Genomic DNA, 21,773 nt, shown 5'->3' with positions numbered 1-21,773 from the left:
CTGGTGGGAGAACTGGGTAGTGCTGGGGAATACTGGGGTTGTTTCTTAGCTCCTGGAGCATGTTGCTCTGTAGGTCAAGGCCCTTTTGCACAATGATACTGGGAGACACACATTCTGCTGGTACCAGCCCTTGCTATAACAATGCCTGCACCTCTGGGAGATACAGGTGGGTGCCCTCCCTCCAGCATCTTTACATCAGGCACCCTCTGCTCCCGGAATAGATTCCCAGACAAAACTGGGTTATGATGCAATTAAGACTGAGAATATGAATCAGTGATTTTAAGGGGTGGGGTGGGTGGGGAGAATAAAATAATCCGGTGAGGGAGGTAGCAATGATCACACGCTGAGCTCTGCTCGCTGTGAAGGCAGAGTAAACTGTACACTGGGTCCCAGTGCCTGAACTCTGCCTGGGGGCGGTGGCAGGCGATAGCCAGGCGTTGAGGACCACCCGGGCAATAGCAGCCTGATTGCCATAACCTTGCGGTTAATGTCAGTGCAGTGAAGGTGCATTGCGGGTACCATGGCAACCTGACTGGCCACGGGCTTGGGATGCTGCAGGAGCCGCAGGCTTGGAGCTGGCTGCGCTGGGAGAGCAGTTGCACTGGTGAAGCATCAGGAGGGTGCAACAGGCACTGTGCCGCGGGCTGATCCCCGCTGGGGGTAGTTCTGTCTCCCCACTGATGTGGCTGCTTTTCTCCTTCAGGCATGGCTGTGAAGTGTTTGAGGATAAACAGTTCAGAACTGATAGACAAGATGATGGGAGAGATGAGGCAGCATGGGCAGGTCAGAGACCGAGAGTGGGTGGCTTGTAGCATGGAGGATGCCCATGTGCTCCCCACGTGCTCCCCACTGGCAGCAGACCGGCAGTTTGCCCCATGATGTTAGGAGAGGTCACGAGGTCTTCAGGGTGGTGGAAGTGTCTCTGCTGTGCCTGAAGGAAGATGCTGAGGTCTCTGGTGGTATCAGGATACAGACAGAAGACAACACAGCAGCACAAGTGCCAAAGCTGAGCGATTAGCATCAAGGCCTTGCAGTGCTCATGCTCCTCCAGACTGCCAGCACAGCCCCGAGGAGCCGGCTTCGCAGCTGGAGTCCTCATCTACAGAAGCAGTAACCATGCATCTTGGTTTCACCACCGAGTTTAATGAGGCTGAATGCCCCCACCCAGGGCTAGAGCCCCCATTTCCTGGGGCTGGGTGACCCCCTGCTCCCCCTTGGCCCAAGACTTCTAACTCCCGGTCAGGGCACAGCAAACAAAAGCATCTGCAGAGGTTGCTCCTTCTCCTGGGGAATTTGCTGTTGAGATGGTGAAGGGCTGTTGCTTTTGGAGCAGATGTTCCCTGGGAGCTTCGTTCAGCCGAGGAATTGCCGAAGCTGTTTTACACAGCCCTGCTCAGGGACGTGGAGGTTAACGTCGGGAAGGTTCCTGTAAGCAATTCACCCCCTCTTCTCAGCCAGCACAGGGTGGAAGCTAGCTGATTTTGTACAAAAATTATGGAAGACCAGTTCCTTGTCATTTATGGGATGTTTCCACGCTTATTCGTGGGTCCTTGCTGGAGGGGACACCAGCTCCAACCCTGGGCTGAACACATCCCTGCTCCTCTGGGTTTGGTGGAGATGGATGCTGGAGCTGGCAGTTTTGGGGAGATGTTGCCAGAGTTGGTGGCACAAAGCCTAGTTAAAGCACAAGCGTCCTCCCCATGGACCTCAGGGGTGCCGCTATAAAGGGAAGTTCATTGAATTGGGTATGAGCCGATTAGGTGACTTGCAAAAGCTGGCAAACCATCCTCAAGGGTTGGAGGCAGCTGTTGTCCAGTGTCCCAGCAGTTAAGGTCCATGAAGGCTCAGAGAGTTGCTGTCCTGGCCTTGGAGCTGGGATTGCAGATCAGAGGGTTGAGGAGAGTGAAATACATTTACGTAGTCTTGAACGGAAGACCCATGGGGAGCTCTGGAGCTGGGTTATCTTGACGTGGTCAAAGTTGTAGGCACGAAGAAGAATACGAGTGACGTGCAAGACGCGGATAACATTTGCTTATTCCCAGCTTGAAGTTACACTGAGCTGTTTTTTTGCTGCCTAAGCCCTTCCATCTGCCCTTTTCTCCTTTCATTCCCAAATAACAGACTCTAGAGGCATCTCAGTTCCTTCACGTCAGAGCCAGAATCTGAATTAATAATGTGCTAAGAAAATAAAGATAGTTCAACAGACTTTAAATCAAGGAGAACAGCATGTTAAAGAGTTTGAACAAATCACATTACTTTGTGTGCAGTTTTAAGGTTGGCAGAAATAAATCTCCCAGCAATTTATTGATGGTGACAAATTCTTTCAGAAAGAGCCTGCTCAGGGAATGCTTCTCTTTATCACTGGACTCTTTTGAGTGAATTATCTAGGACCGGATTAATGTGTCCCAGTGAAGGTGTCGACAGAATTTGTGTCCCGCAGCCTCCATATCACCTGGGCTGACACATCATTTAAATATATCTGTTGAAAAACATGTTGCTTTGTAGATGCTTCTCCCTTCACCATTGTGTGGGTCTTGGATTTGGCAGGACCATTTGCAGAGCCAGGCAGGTGGGTCAGGGACACAGCCCATCCTAGCCCGGACATGAAATCTACTCGTGTAGACCCACAGCAGGACAAAGAGCAACCAGAAAGCTGCAGGGTTTGTGGCTCAGTTGCTGCCAACGCGTGTCTGGCAGAGCCAGTCACCAGGGCTGTCCTCATGTGGCCGGTGGGACCGAGTGCCCGGACCCTGGCTGATGGTGCTGTGCCTACGTCCTCCAGTGCCTTCATCCTTCTGCACAGCCAGGACTCAAAGGAGGACCGAGGGGTGGGGGACACCCAGGTAATGCTGCGGTGGGCTGTCGGGCATGGGGCTGGCTGGGGACCAGCCTGGCATTCACTCTTTTTCGTTTACCAGCCGAGAACCACTCTGGCTCAACTAGAAAATGGCTGAGTTTGGCTGAAAGCTGTAGGGATTTGGTCTGGCGGCTGGCTGCCTGTAGCCGTGGGTGTGTTCCCCCCCGCCCCCCCCGGTGGTCTCGCTGCAGCTCCTGGTTCCCCCTGTTAGTGGGCTGCCTGGGGAGGCACCAAGCGGCTTCTCCCCAGGACCCAAGGTCTGGGTTTCTTCCTTACGTTGGTCTGCATTGCCTGGCCCCTCGAAACTTTTGCTCCAGGACCTCTCTCTCCTTCTCAGCCTCCTCTGGGCTCTTTCCAGCTTCTAAGCTTCTGTGACATCGCAGCCCAAGACAGGGTCCCCAGGCAGGGAGCCCTGCCCATCACACGAGGTCAGCCCTGCACCTCTGGGTGCCTGGGGCAGCTCTCCAGGCTGCTCTAACCGGTGCTGAGCATCTGATCCAATGTCTGAGTAGGAATGGGGAGGGAAACCCCATCTGCACGAATGAGTTGGGCTGCAAGGCACGAACTCTGCTGCGCTGGAGGATGCCTGGTTCAGGGGGTGCAGAGCACGCCTGCATCCGTGGTTGTGCCGGCGATGGGCAGGGAGACCCCAGGAAGAGGCGCCCGGGTGTGGATGGCAGACCTGCAGCACGGCTGGGCGGTGGGCTGGGGGAACCCAGCAGAGACCCCCCGGGAGCAGAATCCAGCCTTCGCCTGCTTCAGAGCCTGGCCACGGGGGTCCCAGCCTGGGACCCTGCGCCTGCCCAGGTACTGCTACTTGCTCAGCAGCTACGCTCCAGCTTAACAGGGAGGAAAGAAGAGAAGTTAATTTATTACTGCAAATGACTTTGAAGTAATTAATTGATCTTGTCAAAGGCAAGGGATAATTCCACGGCTGTATAATCCCAGCAGAAAGATACTTCTTGTCCCCTGACAAGGCAGCTTTGATAGAGCTATTTCACTAACACATGCTGAAGTCAGGAAGGGGACATTTTATTTAATGATTCACACTAATTAGAGTGGAGCAGGCATGCTCCCTCTCTGCCCGACAGCACAGCTGTAGCCGGGTGTTTCACATCAGCCCCGCGGTGCCAGCCTGGTTCCCGTCCCACCTGCGGGCACGTGGCGGCTCTCAGCCAGTGCAGGAGAGGTCACTGGTGACCAGCAGGTCTGGGCAGCTGGGATGGACCTGGCTGGGACAAAATGGGGCTGGAAATGAGAAGGTTCCTGAGCAGCCGATGAGGGGAAGGAGGATGAAAGCAACCTCCCCTCTCAGGATGAGCAGAGCTGCTGTTTCCAGGACTTTAGCAGATTCCTTGTGCAAGGTGGCATGTGCTACAGGGCTCCTGTGGGCTGGATTTGGAGTAAAAAGACCAGGTCTTCCCTCATTTTCCTGTCTCAATACAGTGGGGTTGCCTAGTGGCTTCTGTTGTAAAATTATGTATTTATTGCTTGTCACCGTGCCCAGCTCTACCTCTTTACAAGAACTTGCTGTGGATCTACCTCAGGGTACTTTTTTTTTTTTTAAGGGATAATTTTGGCTTAAATGAAATCAGAGGAAACTGATGTTTCCTTCTTGTTGCAAATAAACCTCTGTCTTTTAGAATAGAACCTGAAATGAGGCACAGTAATGACTACCACTTCACTGGCCCACTTTTGTCTGTGGGAAGAAAATTTATAATTCTGGAGATGAGACTGAAGCCAGCAACAAATTCCTCCAAAACGCCTCACCCTTTGTCCTGGGGGTGATTCTTCAGTGCTCCCAGAGCTCGAGCCCCGGCACTTGCAGAAGGGGCTTCATGGTCTTGTAGCCCACACAGGGTTGGATGCAGCACGTGCAACGGCAAGGCCAAACACCGTAAAAGGAAAACAAGCAGAGACATTGAACAGCTGTCCAGGCATGGGAAGAAATAGTGAGTGATTTTGTCATTAATTGCTGTATCATAATGCTGTTGGAGAAGGGGCCCTAATTAATGTGGCTGAGACAACCTTCTGCCTGGCAAATCCCAGCTTTCAAGTGGCTTGACCTTGCATCGTCAGTTACATTCCTTAGCTGTGGATTCCGGGATTTAATCCAGCAGCTGCCACTGACCTGGCCAGCCCCTTGGTGCTGCTGCATGGTGAGGAGCACGCCTGGGCACCTTCTGGGGGGGCAGGAACGGCGGCTTTGGCTATGCTGAGTCCAAGGGATCCTTTTCCCAAAGGAGAGTCTGCTTGGAAAGACAGCAGACACTTGCTCGAAGCCTGGTCTTTGTCTGGTGGCAGCTCCAGATTTGCATCCCAGCTTTAGGCTGGCCCCACGAGCCTTGGTGCTCTTTCTCTGGGACACTGGCAGTGGAGCAGTTTATCTTCAAGAGAATTATATGGCCCAAGCTGGACAAATTTAGATGATCAAGTAGGAGAACTTGATAGTCCCTCATTGTCTGGTGACTGACACCAGCCATCAAAGCCACAGCAGCTGGTGACACTTCCATCCTGGATTTTTTTAAGACTAACTGCATCTCTTAGGCAGAACAGAGGAATGACCCTGGAGGGCACGTGCAGGTGTGGCCCCTGGGGCAGCTAGTCCTGCCAGCTCTGCTCCGTGCTGCACCTGCCTGCTCCCCCTCCACGGGGTGGCCTGGGGACCCCATCCCCATGGCCTCATCCTGGGATGATGTGGTCCCCTCCAGGGCTGACTGGGACTGTGGCAGTCCTGGGCTGCAGAGGACTTGGAGATGACACTGCCATGACTCCACAGGTGCTGGAGTCCCTGAAGGACCGTGGTTCCTCTCCTGACTTCTCCCTAGTGGGTAAAGGAAGCTCTCAGCAACTGCTGGGGCTGTGCAGGGAGAGGGCACGCCGCCTGCAGACAGCAGAGAACAGGTGAGCTGCACAGCATCCCTCACGTTATCCGCGATGGCTTTGCAAAGCCAAACTTGGCTCGTGGGAAAGAGTAATGAGGTGCGATTCCCTGCTTGATCAGCTGCTTGATCAGCTGCCGTTCCGGAGGTGTCAGCTGCTCCCAAGTGCTCTGGATGAGCCCGGGAAAGGACATTCTCTTCCCTCGTTGTCACCTGGGCATGTTGAGAATGTGTCCTCAGCCCCCAGCATGAAGGGTTGGGTCGGTGTCGGTATTTTCCAGGAAAGGGGATGGGAGCTGCCACCAGCCCTGCCGGCCTTGGTGCACCCAGCCTGGCTCCATCCCTACCGCTCACTGGGCACACGGTGCCTTCAGGCCAGGGAGAGGATCTCGGAGAATCATTTAGGCTGGAAAAGACCTTTGAGATCATCAAGCCCAGCTGTTCAAGGCAAGAACCTTCCCTGAGCTGCCCAGCCCTTCCGAGGCAGCAGCAGCACGTGCTGTGATCCCGTCTCATACTAAGTCAGAAGCTAATTTTCATTAATTGCCATTGGCAGTTAAATTAAAATCTTTAATCGGTGAAATCTGTGTGAATAAAGGGTGGTTTTCACCAAGACATGGGCAACTATTTTTGCCTTGAACTGAAGCATCCGAGTGTGCGTTTGCAGTCTCTGTCCTCAAAGACAAAAACAGTCATTCTGTGCCACAGGGTTTTACCCAGTGCAACCGCTGCAGTATTTTACAATATCACTTTGTCAGCACTAAAAAAAAAAGTGCTTAGATCCCTTTCTGAGATTTATTGCGTTTCATAGGTGAATAGATTTTTGATTAGAGAAACATTCTTCTTTTTTCTTTCAAAAGTGCTTGGCTGAACGGTGAGATAATGCAAAACCTGAACATCATTTAATTACCAAGTCCTCTAAGTCCAGGCAGAACAAACTCCCTTGCTGTCTCCATGGTACAATTAGTTCAGCATCATCCAAAGCCTGGACCACCCGCCCGGTGCTTTGCTGGGGCAGTGACTGCAGGCTGCTGTGCAGTATTAAATCCATGCTCTGAAGTGCAGTCAGGATCGATATTTCCGAATGCCAGAGTCTTCCATGTGCCTCAGGGAACTTGTGTCCTGAGTTTTCCCCAAGGCTTATCCAGCTTTTCTTGTAAGAGGCCAAATCTTCAGCAGAAGGATATCCTCCAGCTCTGACACCCTTCCAAGAAGTGAGGGCAGGGTGGGAAGCTCCCACATGGTGATACCCCCAGGTATGTACTTTTGAGCAGGGACTTAAGGGTGGGTGGGTGGGTAGGAATTTCAAGAAAAAAGAATTAGAGCATCCTGAGTATACTGGACCTGGGATCCTGTGTACACGATGGCTTGGCTGTAAAGGGACATGTGGGTGACTTGCCCGGAATCACTGGTCTGGGGGAATCCACATGTGTAGTCATTAAAGCCATTTTGTGCTTATCCTCTGCCGGTTCCTTGAAGGAGTGAGCTCTGCTCTCCCCACACAGACCCTGCCTGGGGGGTCCCGGCACAAGGTCTGTTGGTTTGGGCAGGAAGCCTTGCTCTGACAGCCTGAAGTGCTGGAAACTTCTGGATCAGAGGAGATGGGCTTGGTCTCTGCACGATGCCACGAGGGAGCAGGGTCCAAGCTGCTGCCAGTGATGCAGCAAGGGGGCACCCTGTGCCTGGTGTGGTTTTGTGCTCCTCTGGGAGGACTCCAAAGCAAACCAGGGACTTCATGTACCCTGGCTCTGCTGCTGCTCACCTGGACTCTGTTCCCTGTGCTTTTGGGAAGGTGTGGGCTGGGACCGACGCACACCTGCATGCTCAGCACCCTTCCTGCTCCTCTTGGCTCTTGCTCAGTGTCACAGATGCAGCCTGCTCTGCTGGAGACAATCCCAGCAAGGGAAATCCTGTCCGGTCCATAATGTGGTTGCTGTGCTCATGGAGAGCTCTCAGCTGATGTAATTGTGTTTGCACAAACAACCCTCATCAGTTTAAAGGAGATAAAATCAGCAGGAGCTCATTGAAATGCAGCCACGGTCTCCACCGTGGAGCAGAGCTGCTGCCAGTCTGGCACAGGAGCAGCTGGATGAGGATGCCCTGGGGCAGGGGCTGGTCCCTTCTGCTGGTGTAGGGTGCTGGCCGCAGCCTGTGTCTCCACAGCAGCTCTGTACGTTGCACCCAGCTGGCCTCTGGGGGAGGAGAAAGGCTGGCGGAGGTGTTGAGGACCTCTCTCTGCAGATCAGGCTTAGACATGGTAGCAAAGCCTGGAGCAGCCAACACAGAAAGCGCATGGAGTGCCAGGACCCCTGGGGAGGGGGTGTCGTGTGCTGTCTTGTCACAGCCCAGCAGCCCGGGGCAAAGGGTGCTGGGTCACCGTCACCTGGAGAGAGATGGGACGATGAGCAAATGAGCCATGGGGAAGCCCACGGAAATCTGGGTCTGGAAAACAAGCAACAGCTGGAAATGGTGAAAACTCAGTGCCATCATCTCAGGAACCAGCTGGTGTTTTGAGTTTGGATGCTGAGCTGGTATGTGACCAGCTCAGAGCTCCTGCTCTGGCCAGGAGCTGGGATGTTCAGGATGTGGCAAGGTTACTTGGCTAGTCATGGTGCACGAGAGACGTGAAAATCAAGGTCATGGGGCCAAGGGGAGGGTTAGATGGGGCTTGACTGGGATGGACTAGATTGGATTGGGCTAGGTGGAGTGGGAATGGACTGGGCTGGGCTGGAATGGACTGGGCTGTCTGGGCTAAGTTGGCTTGGGGTGGGGTGGATGCAGGGAGGATGCTCTGCCGGTGGGTACCCATCAGCAGAGGGGCTCCCAGGGTCCTCGACACAAGCAGGTCCTGCAGCTTGCAGGGGACACGGCTCCACAAACAGTGCAGCCACAGAGCACGGAAGGCTCCTGTGGCTCTTCCAGGAGTGGATGTGCAGGAGGCCTTTAGGAACTGTTCATTCACACACACACCCCAGTCCTGCCAGAGGACAGAGGACTAGCAAAGCAATATTAATTTTGCAGGGAAGCCACTGATGTGGCCTGCCTCCCCTTTGCCCCAGGCAGTGAGCGTTCCCTGTGCTGATTAAGTGTGAGAATGCTCTCTGTAGGCACCTTTCAGAAAACCCATTTCAATTAGCAGCTAAGATGGATAGTGCAGGAAATTGCGTGGTTATTTCCAGGTATTTACAATGAATCACCTCGTTGTAGGAAGGGAGCACGCTGCACTGTGCTGAAGGGGCTGGGGATCACAATTATGCTCCTCTGGTGCTGTTACACATAGAGGAGTTTGCTTTTATGGTTTGGTGATTAATTTTTGCAGGATGAATTTTTGCACCGGGGAAATCGCTAAAATTGTAAAGAGGAAGCAATGTGCGGAGGGGTTGCATTAGCTCCCAGCGGCTACCTGCAGCCTTAGCATCTAATCCGCACTTCTAGGTGCCTCCAACAGCCATCTGGAGTCTTTTCTGTCTCCTCCCGAGCACCTGGATGAGGAGAAATGAGTCCATTTTTCTCCAGAGTAGCTAGCAGCGGGTGTCCCCCTGGTTTCCCTTGCATGAAGTCTCCTCCTCCTCCTCCCTGTCTCTGTCCCCTTGGGGCTCCGGTACAGCAGGACCTGAGCTCTCTTCTCTCCTCCATGGGGATTTGTGTGTGCAATGATCTGCCATTCGGCAGGCGCCATGAGCCATACGTGGCCAAAGTGGTGATGGCTTAGGGGAGAAACTGTGCTCAAAGGGGCATCCAGGTCCCAGGCTTGACCTGAAAATGTTCCTGGAGTGGCTGGGGATGGCCAAATCCATCTTGCTGGGGCCGTGGGAGGAGCTCAGACAGCCAGACTGTGCCAAGAACTTGGTGGTTTTGCTGGTGTGACCAAGTATATTTATTTGCAGGTCATTTTTCACTTGCTGACCTCCTCCTGGCAGGAGCCTGGACCCTCTTATCGCTGCATCTTTTAGCTCTGAGGATGTCCTTTGAAGCTGGGTGTGGATAATGACCCTGTGGTCAGTGTGTCCCGGTCGTGGTGACCAACCATCTGGTGCTAGTTCTTCCTCCAAATTGTATCTCATCAGCCCAGGCTCCAAGGCTCCTGTTGCTCTTCTGCCGAGTGGAAAATACATCCTTCGAGTTTGCTCCTACAGATATGGCTGGCAGAGGTGGGGAGGGCAGGCAGGTGGGAGGCAGCAGCAGGCAGAGCCGGTGACGCACGCTCGTCTTCTGGGAGCTTGTGCGGGACTGCTGCTGTGCTGGGTTCCTGGTTCGGGTCCAGGCATGTAGTCAGGTTCCTGGAGAGCTCCCAGAGCTTGGGCATGTTTCCCTGCGAGCCAGGTGTGACTCTGTGCAAGCCTGGCAGCTCTTTTCATCCCAGAAAACTGGATGGCTGCTTGGGGCTGGGGTGGGAAGGTGTTTGTGGGGCTGCAGTGAGATTCTGCAGTCCTTCGGGCATCTTCATGGCCGGCTGTGCCCCAGCATCTCGCTGATGCTCAGTCCCTTGCCCTGGGTGCAGCTGGCAGTGGTCTGAGTGGCAGGGGGGTCCCTGCCTGGCAGGGATGCTGCACTGGCTCTGGAGCATCCCAAGATGCCAGGACTGGGGCTGGGGGTCTGGGACAGACACGGGCACGCTGTGGGCACGCAGGGGTCTCAGATGGCTTGGGAGGGCTGTGACGCAGGCGCGTTGCTTTGGGGATTAGAGGGGCTTCGGTGGGAGCAACACAAGGATCCAGGAAGCATAGCCTGGGGCTGGGCAGGCTCAGCCCCCAGCCCTGTGTTCTCCCACCATCTGGCTTTCCCAGGCAGGCAGCTCACGAAACTTCTCTCGTCTCCAATTGCTGTGCTCCACCTTTTATTATAATTGATTCTGCATCGCCATAGGAACCCGCTCCAGCGTGAGTGAAGAGCAGCTGCCTTCCCTGTGCACTCCCCAGGAGAGAGGCGGCTGCTCCTTCGCTCGAGATGGCAAGTGATGGAGCCGGGAGTCCGTGGCAGCCAGGTACCACCCAAGCCCCATCTACTCTCTTGCTGTGGGGAGCAGAGCCGGGGGGTGTCATTCCCTTCGCACTTGGCTGCCAGGGACCCCCCACCCCTCAGGGTGGTGGGCTGAGGAGGTGGGGCTGGCTCTGCTTGTTTGGTGCTGGGGTCCAGTATATCTTCTGGTGGCGGCTGTCAGGGCTCGATGGAGAGGGCAGGAGGCTGGGATTTGGGGTGGGATGGGTGGGAGCAACCTTTCCTGGGGGGTGTATCTTCTTCCCAGGTGGCTTGGTTTGGCAGTGGTAGGTTTTCCATGTGTGCTGGGGTGACTGCGGAGAGGAGGCAGGTGAAGGGTGTGCTGCAGAGCCCTGCGCTTGTCCAGGCTTCCTGTGCCCCCCACCCCGGGGGTCCAGGGATGCCAGAGCCTGGGATCTGGGGGCAAGCAGCTCTGCTTAACTGGGGCTGGGCTAAACTCCCCCTTGGCTGAAGGGCTGCCCCTTTCACTTGCAAAAAAGTGGATGGGACATCCCTCATACTCCGTGTCCGTGCTCTGCTCATTCCCCCTGGCTGCTGCGCATGGCTGCAGTCTTGTCCAGCAGAGCTGCCTTGTTGGGAGAGCCCCTCCACAGTGGCTGCATGGGTTTGGAGAAGCAGTGGTGGAGAAGGTGGCCTTCCCCTTAGCACAGGCTGCTTTAGCAGAAGATGGACCAAGCTCTTAATGTCAGGGTTTGGGGTACAGATGTGCTGGGCTGGAGCCCCAGCCTGTCCTACCACTCCTTGTGGTGGAAGATGCTTGAAAAGCGATGTTGTGAGCAGGCTTTAGAGCGTGAGGGGAGATCTGTCTACATCAGACCAACTGGGGGATCCGCTGAGGCTTGGGATCTTCCTCGAGCATGGGTGTTGGCTGCTGGTCCAATGTCTCTTGGACACCATATGTCCTTGTCCATCCTCACACTGCCCTCACAGGGCCAAGTGATGGAGAGGGGCTGAGAGGGTCCATGAAGGAGCCCCCAGGATCTTGCTGTCGGTAACAAGCATTAATAGGGAGGGAGCCCAGACATGGACTGTGGTTCCTGGGTAGATACTGGTGCTGCCTGTCCCTGGGCAGCTAGCTGCCCGGTGTTTGCCTGTACCACCAGGCTGAGATGCACCCTGTAGGTGGTTCAGACACAGCCAGGCTGAAGGCAGAAAGAGGCTCAGCGTCCTTCTTGGGGCACAGCATCATCTGTACAATGTACATACCCACCTCGGCAGGGCCAGGAGGGTCTCTCCCTGCAGGGATGTTTGGTGGAGGGTGCTGAGGTTAAGGCTTGGGTGCCCCCCTGGCAGCGAGAAGAGGGAAGCTGGGAAGGCGAGGTTGCACACACTGCTCTCTGGGCAGACTGGGTTCCTGAAATGGGAAACAACTTTGTTCCTGCTGGGCTTGGCTGCCTGCTGAGGAAGGAGAGAGGAGACGGCCCCTGTGTGAGCCCTGCACCAGCACCTGGTGGCAAAGGCAGGAGCAGATTTCCAGGGACAGCGCAGCAATTTGGCTTTGGGATGCGTAGGAAGGGAAGGCAGAAACACGTCTGGAGAGTCCCAGCTTTGTTTGCACCCGGGGCCAGGGTGTGTGCCATAGGGCAGCAGGAGAACACAGCCCTGTGCTCTCAGCATCGGCCAGGCAGGAGACCCACAATGTGCTTTAACGGGGGGCAGAAACACCTCTGAGGGCCCACACAGCTCTTTGCTCCAGGGGTCTGCATCCCGTTGGAAGTTCAGCTTCCCCTGGCAGGGCCCCTGGTTGTGCTTGTGCTGCAGCCGGGCAGGAACCCGGCGGGATGCGTTCCTTGAACCCAGCGGCCAGGTTTACCCAAAAAGGCAAAGTCAACCCTGCAAAGAATTCCGCTGCCTCTGAGGTGGTGTCCCAGTGCCAGGCACAGGGCGCATGCCCCAGGGAGGCACCCAGCTGCCTCCAGCTCCACTGGGGCGAGTGGACCCGCTGCGGATGGACGGACCCTTTGGCACACCGGAGCGAGTGCCACAGCCCTGCTGCACTTGCAGGTAAAGCCTTTTCCCATCTCTAAGGAGCTGAGGTCCTAGAAATCCTCCTGCTTAGGCAGAAACTTGTTTGCCTGCAGTCCTCGTGAGGGCGTTTGCTTTCCTATCTCCCTGGCGATCGCGTTTGCTGTCTGGTTGCAACAGGCGGTTGTGCACCATGTGCAGTGATGCAATGAATATTAACCAAGGGGAGCGCAGGGAGCCGGGTCCTGCGAGACCTCGGGCTCCCACCGAGCAGCAGATGTGCTCTCAGCCTTTTGCTGGAGCCCTGTGTTAGTGCTTATGCTGCACTGCTCTCCTGGTCACAGAACCATCTTTGTTAGACATTCCCAGGACCCTGGCTGCATCTATCTTTTAAATTTGTCTCCTAGATGTCTCAAATAGCTTTGTATGGGGGGCAACAGTAGGGCTGTGCTTTTCAAAGCAGGGTTATTTTAGCACCATCCTAATGAATTTGCTCTGGTCCTTATTCTGTGTGCAGGCATTTCATTCTGGTCTCTGCGAAAGCTTCATTTGAATTTAAGCATTTTAGCCCCTCCTAGGTCTCCTCCATCAAAAGTAGCTCCAGTTTCTCCTTTGAAGACATTAGTCTTATTTCTCATCCTTATATAATTGTAAATGTCTATTTTGGGTTATAGAAGTACTGAGTTGGGTCTATTTAAAAGTGTGTAAACGGAGTAATTCCCTAGCTGTTCGGCTGCACTGACGACACCGTGCAATTAAGCCCTGCTCCGTGTGGCTCATGCCCTGTCATCTTCCAGCTCCATCCTTTGAGCGTATCGAGCCTTTATGGTGCTTTATTGTGCAAATCACGCAGGTCTGGGTTTTTTAATTCGTGCTGACAAAACACACACCTTTCAGTGCCAGATGCTGCAAAGCTGCCGTAACCTCCCAGCCCCCTGAGACAGATTTACCGGTGACCTGGGGAGCTGCCTCGTTGCTCAGACCCTGCACAGGGAGCTGGGCTCCCCGCTCCCCATCCCTTGCACACCAGCTGCACCGAGCTGGACTAACGTGGAGCAAAGCACGGCTATGCCAGGGCTCCCAGCTTCATCTTTTATTTGCTGGTGGGAGTAAACTGTTTGAAGGAGGAACAGATTATTTTCTTTTGAACAAGGTTACCATGCTGTAAATTGGAAGTAAGCAATACCCAAAATGTTAGATTCCAGAAACTGCTTTCCGGCTGACACAGAAGGCTTTCTCCAGCTGCTTTCCCTAATTAGGCTCTGATTCTGCTTTGGACACTTCTTAGAATCATGGAATGGTGTGGGTGGGAAGGGACCTTTAAAGGCCACCTGGTCCAGCCCCCTGCCATAAGCAGGGACATCTTCAACCAGACCAGGTTGCTCCAAGCCCCGTCCAACCTGGCCTTGAATGTTTCCAGGGATGGGGCACCCACCACCTCTCTGGGCTCTCTGTGCCCGTGCTTCACCCTCAGCGTAAACATTTTTCCTTATAGCTAGTCTGGATCTCCCCTCTTTTAGTTTAGAACCATTACCTCTGTCCCCATCTCCCTTATAAGCCCCCTTTAATTACCAAAAGGGTGCAGCAGGGTGTCCCTGGAGCCTTCTCTTCTCCAGGCCTTTGTGCTTTCCCATCCACTACCTATCCCTACGTCTTGACTCCTGGTTAAAAACCTGCAAGGACTTAAAGGGTGGAACAAGCTGGCGCTAGCAGGAGTGTCTGGGTGTAGTCCAGTGAGCAGGCTGAGTCATGCCGGTGCTGTGCAGCCCCATCCCTGCTGAGCGCCCATAACCTCCCTTCACTGCCCACTCACATTCCCAGATTGGAGGTGTCTGTAGTGGGAAGGGTGAGCCCTCTGTACCAGATGGCATCCTGCATCGGTAAACACGGCTCCATACTTCTTTTTAAATTAATATCTCATTAGATATTTGCCATTCCCAAATTAAATGTTTAATTCGTGGTTCATACCCAGAAAAATCTCACCGCAGCGTTGCTGAATTGTTGACAGTGATCCTCTTCCTTTGTGAGCTCAGTCCCTATTAAGCAATTTCCTTGCTCATGTATTCTTCTTAGTTACTAAGGGAACATGAATCTTAATAAAACTCAATCAAACGTTCCTTAAATAACAGCTGCCTTCATTTAACTGTCTTATCAGCAGGTTTTTTTTGCTCTGCTCAAAATTCCCGGGAAAGTAAGATCTGATTCTTCACACAGTAGTGAAAAAGCAATGCATCCCAAATGTGAGGGGAACCCTTTATCCTGAGTACTACAGGATAAAAAAATAGGGATACTATTTAGCAGAAAATCTTCTGTTTTCTCCTGAACGTGCCCGTTCCTCTCTGCACTTCTGATGTGTGAGTTAGCTGGTATCTCCAGATATATGATTTGTGCTTGGGTACCTTATATTGCAGCAGGGCCAGTCCTGAGCATCTCTGGCATCGAGAACCATGACGGGAGATTTTTCTAACCCAGATGCATCAGTGGGAAGCACAAATCTCTCCTGAGCACAGAGAAGCGCAGCGGAGAGGCAGCAGTGCCCCAGCCACATGGTGCTTCCAAAGCCCGGGGAGGTCCCAAGGGGTTCCAGGGCAGGAGGAGCTCTGTGGGTGGCTCAGGCTGTAGGGAGCTGCACCCGCCCCCGAGAGCTCCGTGAGAGGAGCGGGATGCTCTGTCCCACCTGTGCTTCTCCACGGGTGGGGATTCCTCCCCCAGACAGCACCACACGGAGCCACCACCCACCAGCTGTGGGGGGAGACCCAGGTGCCCTCTGCCCAGGTGGCAGCTCCTCCAGCTCAGGTCACTCAACCCCATCCTCCTGCCCTTCCTCAAGCTGCGCCGCGGGAGGTTTAGGCTGGATATTAGGAAGAATTTTTTCACCAAATGGTTGTCAAGCACTGGGACAGGCTGCCCAGGGAGGTAGTGGAGTCACCATCCCTGGGAGTGTTTAAAACACCTGGTGCTTAGGGACATGGTTTAATGGTGGCCTTGGCAGAGCTGAGTCCATGGTTGGACTTGATGGTCTTAAAAGTCTTTTCCAACCTACACGGTTCTGTGGTTCTGTGATGTGGTACCCGTGGGAGCCCTGTTTGACTCATACCTGCATCCCATGCTCAGCTGGGGCTATGTGGGGGGAGGAATAAAGCCCAGCATGACAGAAGCTTGACAGCCTGAGGGGCTGCTGGATGGAGTCACACTAGGGGTGGCCAACATCCTCTGAACGTGACACGGGACGCAGGTGTAGTTTCCCTTTAGGGAACTGCACTGGGCACTTCCCTGCAATAGTGCAAACCCGACAAATGAGGGCAAAGCCCCTGCTCAGCCCTGAAGGAGACTGGGACCCTCGGCAAGTACCTGGGGATTTGCTCTCAGTGGAAGTGCCAGGACAGCTGGTTTAGGGTGGTGGTTGGAGTTCAGAGGTACCCTGGCCAAACACTGATGCAGGGATGCCAGCTGGGGGCTCGCCACCCCCGTGGGCAGGGGTCTCATGGCGGTGCTCTGTCCCAGAGGAGAGCAGGGCTGGCGGAGAGGGCACCCCGCGTCTGGTCTAGACATGAGACATGCCCGGGACGGGAGAGTACCAAATAACCAGGGTGAAAAGTCGGAGAACAGCTGGGCTCACCTTGTTGCTGCTGCTCTTGCCCTTTATTTTGCTGCTGTTACATTAAATTATTTTTAAAGCCTGTGAGCGCTGTTCCTCCTGCTGTCCCAGGAGCTGCAGGTAAAGGGAGAAGGTCCTCAGCACGTGTCCGAGCCATGCTGAACCTGCTCTGGTCTGCAGCTGGGGGCCCTGCCCTTGGGGCTGCTTTAGCTCTGCCTTTTCCTTTCCCACTGATACTGCTCCCAGAGACACTATTGCTGCCCGCGAGGGCAGGGAGATGTTTCAACTGTTTCCTGATATCTCCCAGTGGGGCTTTTCTTTTATTTCCTGGAGTCTCCACAGCACTGAGAGCACTCAAGCTCCAGGATGCTGCAAGGGGATGTTGGTGTAGATGTTCTCCTAGGTGAACTCCATCCAGTCTGATGAGACACTGAGAACTTCAGGCGTGCCTTGTGGCGTTTCTCTACAACTCCTAGTGACTGTGGTCCTTTTAACCTCTTCTGCTATCTTTGTCCTTCTGTTTTGCATCCCTAGCCCAAGACAGCTGGACCCTGGAGATCTTTCCTCAGTGACGTGGCTGTTTGGACACAGCCTTCTCCTCCTCCCATTGCAAGAGCAATGCTAGTGACCCCACGCAGCTGCAGTGAGGTAGGTGCCCTCCTTCCCCATCCTTCTTCTATACCTGATGCAAAACCAAAGGCAGTCGCTGTGCTAGGAGAGATGTGGCAGCTGGACACGTGTCCCTCAGCAGGCAGGAGCAGATCCCAAGCTTGTGTCTGGCTTGGGAGAACTTCAAGCCCAGACTAGGTAAAGCCCTGAGCAGCCCACTCTGGCCCCACAGCTGAGAGCCTTTCCAGTGGGAATTGTCCTGTGATTCACAACACCTGCTCCAAAAGGCCCTGCAGCACAAGCCTTAGCAGATGGGCACCTTCTCCAGAGGATTGCTGGGGATTTAAGGGCAGACCGGCAAGCTTGGCACCAGTGCCCTGGGCTGCCCATGCATCCCATGCCTTCGTGTGCCCTGCGATTGGCTTCTTCAGCTTGCTAGAAAATGAGAGATCCACCTGGGAACCTCCCTGCCCCTGGTTATTTAGCAGCGTTGCTGTAGCCCATGGCTGTTCCTCCTCCCTCACCATCTCTGCTTTCCCTTCCAGAAGCTCTTGGCTTGGGCAGGAGCGAATCCTGAGCTCGGCGCAGCCGTGCCGGTGGCGATGGAGTAGCCAGTGCTCTGGGTGCACGGGCATAGCGGGAGGCTGAAGCTGGCTGCCCAGGCTTCGGGGCGGCCGAATGCGCCCTGCCCACACGCTCCTCGCCTCTGCCATGAATGATGCATCGACGATGGATTATGAACTGCTCTCCCCCTCCTTGGTCGAGCACCCAGCCGGCACAGCGGGTATGGATGCTGAGCAGAAAACCGTCTTTGCCTTTGTCATCTTCCTCCTGGTCTTCTTGGTGATGCTGATGGTGCGCTGCTTTCGCATCCTGCTGGACCCCTACAGCCGCATGCCCGCCTCCTCCTGGACCGACCACAAGGAGGGGTTGGAGAGGGGCCAGTTTGACTACGCCTTGGTGTAGAGGGCAGGGATGGGGCGAGCCTGGGTGCTCCGTGTGCCTCCCACCCCAGCTGGCCCCGGCCCCGGCCCCCCCTTCCTCTGTGGTGTTGCCCTGGGCCAACAGGGATGCTCTGGGCAGGGAGGTGAGATCAGGCTCTTGTCCGGGGTGGGTTTTCTAGGGGTTTCTCTCTTTTCTAAGCACTTTTCAGTTCTCTTTGCAGTCTGCAGGACTCTTGGAGAGATGTGTTGGAGGGGTGATCTGACTCCGCGTGGTCCCTGCTGCCCATCGTGCCCCCGGGCAGCATCGCGTGCTGTGGTGAGGGGCAGGAGGCGATGGGGCAGGGCATGGCGGGACCTGCCCTCGGCCACTGCCCTCGGGGCTCCTGGTCTGGGTGGCTCTGCCTGGTGCCAGGCCAGAGCTTTGACCCCCACCTCCTCCTGCCCCCCACATCGCCCTTGTCTGTGTCCTCTGGGGAGTGCTGCCCATGGCCCAGTGCGTGTGTGTGTGTCCCTGTAGCTGAGCTGTGTCTGTCAGGGGGTTTATAGGCACCAGACCCAAGTGCTGGCTTTGTTCCTCTCTGTGTGGCAGCCCCAAGTGCTCCCCCCACCCACAAGTGAGGGGGAGATGGAGACCCCCCCACGCGCAGCCCCCTTGTGGCATCCAGCCCTGCAGCCTGCTCTCCGCTTCACACTGTAGTGACCTGTCCCTGCCCAACTGGTGGAAATGGTCTGAGCGAGGTGCAGCCACGCAGTGACCCGCAGACCTGCCTGGGTGGCCCCACTGGGATCCCAGGAGGGATCCCAGGTCCCACCCAACACTTGGGAGATGCTCCTCAGCCAGCCCAAGCCTGGGGCCTCCCACTGGTATCCCGCTCTGACCAGACCCTGCTCCAGCAGGATCAGGGTGGTCTCCCCATGTCCAGGGGGTTGCTGGGGGTGGCCGGCCTGTCCTTGGCCATCCTGCGTCTGGGTATCGGAAGGGCTGTGTAAGTAGCCGAGGGGAAAGCAAGGCTGTCCTCCTGCCCCTCTGCGGGAACCAAGCCTGTTGAGTAGGGGTGCTGCAGCTAGCCACAGGGCTAGCAGAAGCCATGGTGGATAAGGGCAGCGGGCCAGTAAGATGGTTTGTACTGAGGGATTTGAGCCTGTGGGGGAGAACCTCTTTCCCCACCATGGAAATAAAGCTGCACTGTGCTAACCCCACACAGCTCTTCCTCTGCTCTTTGACGCGTCCCGTCAGGCACCCAGAGGAGTGCCGGCTGCTCCCCCCGGGCCACGGTGGGCTGCCCCCTCTCTCCGAGCCAAGACCCCACATCTCCCAGTACAAGCTGGAGCTGCTCCGCAGGGGATGGGTTACCCAGGGCAGGAGCATCCTGCTGGGGTCTGCACGACACGAGCAGCAGCCTGGTAAGTTCTGCTGCATCCAGAGGGACCTTCTGGATGCGTGGGTGTGGGTCATGCCCAGAAAGTCACACGAGCACTGGCACGGAGGAAGAGGCTGGGTGGCTGCTGGATGCTGCAGACAACGTGGGTACCCCAGCCCAGCACCCTGCTTCTGCACCTCCTCTGGCACCACTGGCCCACACAACTCTGACTCCGTGCACCCACCGCCGGGCGCAGGGAGCTGCTGGAGCGGCAGTTTCCAGCTGCCTGAGCTCAATGGGAGCGTACTTTCCTCTGCCCAGGTCACTGCATGAGTGTGTTCCCCCCCCCCCCAGCAGCGCCCCCGCTCCCACCACCCAGGCAGGCAGTGGGCTCCCTCCCAGGCTCAGGGATGCTGCAGCCCTGCCTGCCCTCTTGTGGCACATGGCTCTGCGTCCGGAATGGAAGGCCAAGAAGAGCTAAAAATGAGAGTATCAGCCTGGAACTGGGGTTTGAGCTGGGCTCAAGCAGCTGGACCCCGACTCCTGGCCACGCAGCAGGATCCCTGGCCGAGCCGTGCATCGCCCACCCGACACACCCCATTCACCCCACAGTCTGGCCAAGCCCCGCGTTGCCCGACCTCTGCTCGGCACAGCCACGGCCCAGCAAAACCACCAGCGAGCAGCCAGAGCGGTGCTGCTCCTCTGAGGGGGTGAGCCAGGAGCCCAGGGTGAGCGCAGCACCAGCAGTGCCCTCCCTAAGCGCAGCACCAGGCAGGGCGAGCGTGGCGCAAGTGGTGGCAGCAGCAGGTTTCTGCCCCTGTGACCTCTCCACCAGCCCTCTCTGTGCCCCTTTCACCCCTGTCCTGGTCCCTGCAGCCTCTCTTTAGCCTGGCAGCGATGCTGGCCTGGGTGTAGCCAGCCTGCTGGTGGCATCGCTCCACTCAGCCGTCTGGCACCACTTGCCTCCCGCTCCCCTCGCTGGGAGGGAGCAAAGCATCAGGAGACTTTGCTGATGTCTCTGTCCCTCCTTCCTCACCTGCCTTCTGCTCTGAGGCTTTGGTTGGTTTATTTTTGTCTTTTTTTATTTGGAGCCCCCACAGGTACCGAGACATGTGGAACTGGGTGAGGCTGCATCCAGAGGGACCTCCCGGATGCATGGGGGGGGGGTGTCATTCCTGGAGAAGGTGCTGTGCCCCTGGGGAGGGCAGGGAGGGAACCAGCCTGGGCCCCCCCGTGTTGGAGGGAGGACGGGTCCTGCCACACTCCCACCGTGGCCTCCCCATCATCCCTTGACCCGGCAGGTGGGCACGGTGCTGCACGGCCCCCAGACACAGAGAAAGACACAGAACCACTTAACCCAAAATAATTTTATTGTTGCTGTTGCTTCTGATACAAAAAGGAATTCCACAAAGAGCCACCTCTCTGTGCGGGACAAGGGGGCACAGGTTTTGGGTTTCAACGCTTCCCCAAAAAAAAACCAACCAGCAAGAAATGTCAATACAAAAAAAAAAAAAAACAAACCCAAAAAACAAAAACAACACCGCACCAGAGAGGAATGAAGGAAACCTTGAGCTTTTTCATTTGAGACTTTTGGCTCAACACACACACACAAACTCATCTCTGCTAATTTATTATTATTAATTTTTTTTTTTTTAAAAAAAGCACCTGTTGGAAAACCAAACCAAAACAAAATAATAATAAAAAAACAAAAACAAACCCAAACATCAGGCCACCCATCCTGTCACAAGCTCTGGGACTCTTGCAAAATCCAGAGTCTGGAGCTGCGTTATGCAGAAGAGTTTTCAAGTTTGACATTAGCCCAAATACAGTATACATACACTTCCCCCACCCCATGCGGCGGCAGCGTACCAGGAAAAAAACCACCCCCCCAGGTACCAAAAAAAAAAAAAAAAAAAAAAAAAAGCTACAGGAATATGCACTCCTCACAACAACAAGCAATCGTAACTTTGGTGGTTATACATAAATATGGAAGGGTGGATGATACAGTGCACTATCGCTGACAATTCGGTACCAGCACCGGCTCTGGGAAGCTGGGAGCACCTCGGGGGGGGGTAAGGTAGTCGTGTGTGTCACTGGGGTGGATTAGCACCTTTGCTGCCCTGCCACCACGAAGGGCTGATGTGGAACTGGAAACAGATTCATGCAAAACTAGGAAATGGCATTGCAAAGACCAGCCGTGTGAAGTACACTCTTGAGGGGGGGAAGAGAAGCCCACCTGGACAGGCTGCTGGAGGCAGCAGGGAGCCCTCCGTTCACTTACAGTTAAGATTTTCCAGACTCTTTGTAGTGCATTTTGTTTGTCTGCATTAACTGGAGACTGTCCGTCTTGATTGTCACCTCGGACTGACCAAGAGGTATGTGACATCCAGAGGGGTGTGACTTGTGGCCCCCGTTTTCAGAAGTTCTGACCGCTGAGGGCACAACCAGGCTCTGGCTGTCCCTGCCTCTTTCCTCGGGGCAGGCTGCAGAGACACTCCCCGCCCCTTATCCCCATGGTGCTCCTGCTGGTGGGAAACGTGTCACAGGATTTTCAAACCC

The 21,773-nt window shown here is 55.3% G+C and overlaps 1 protein-coding gene across 3 annotated transcripts in view; it reads left to right on the top strand.

Moving 5' to 3' along the window:
* CTXN1 (cortexin 1) overlaps nucleotides 1-19,046 on the top strand; it is a 38,988-nt gene extending 19,942 nt beyond the window's left edge. For 2 of the 3 annotated variants that reach the window (XM_055710331.1, XM_055710330.1), the window contains 2 exons: nucleotides 16,835-16,948; nucleotides 17,455-19,046. In XM_055710331.1, coding sequence (XP_055566306.1) covers nucleotides 17,588-17,875 — 288 coding nt within the window. In that variant the 5' untranslated portion in view covers nucleotides 16,835-16,948; nucleotides 17,455-17,587 and the 3' untranslated portion in view covers nucleotides 17,876-19,046. Of the gene's footprint in view, nucleotides 1-12,616; nucleotides 12,742-16,834; nucleotides 16,949-17,454 lie in introns of those variants that run through there. The other variant, XM_027801403.2, reaches the window with a different exon arrangement.
* Nucleotides 19,047-21,773: the final 2,727 nt, after the last annotated feature.

Source organism: Falco cherrug, chromosome 4, assembly GCF_023634085.1.
Source record: "Falco cherrug isolate bFalChe1 chromosome 4, bFalChe1.pri, whole genome shotgun sequence".
In the NCBI taxonomy this organism is placed as follows: Eukaryota; Metazoa; Chordata; class Aves; order Falconiformes; family Falconidae; genus Falco; species Falco cherrug.
This window is presented reverse-complemented; position numbering and strand designations above follow the sequence as displayed.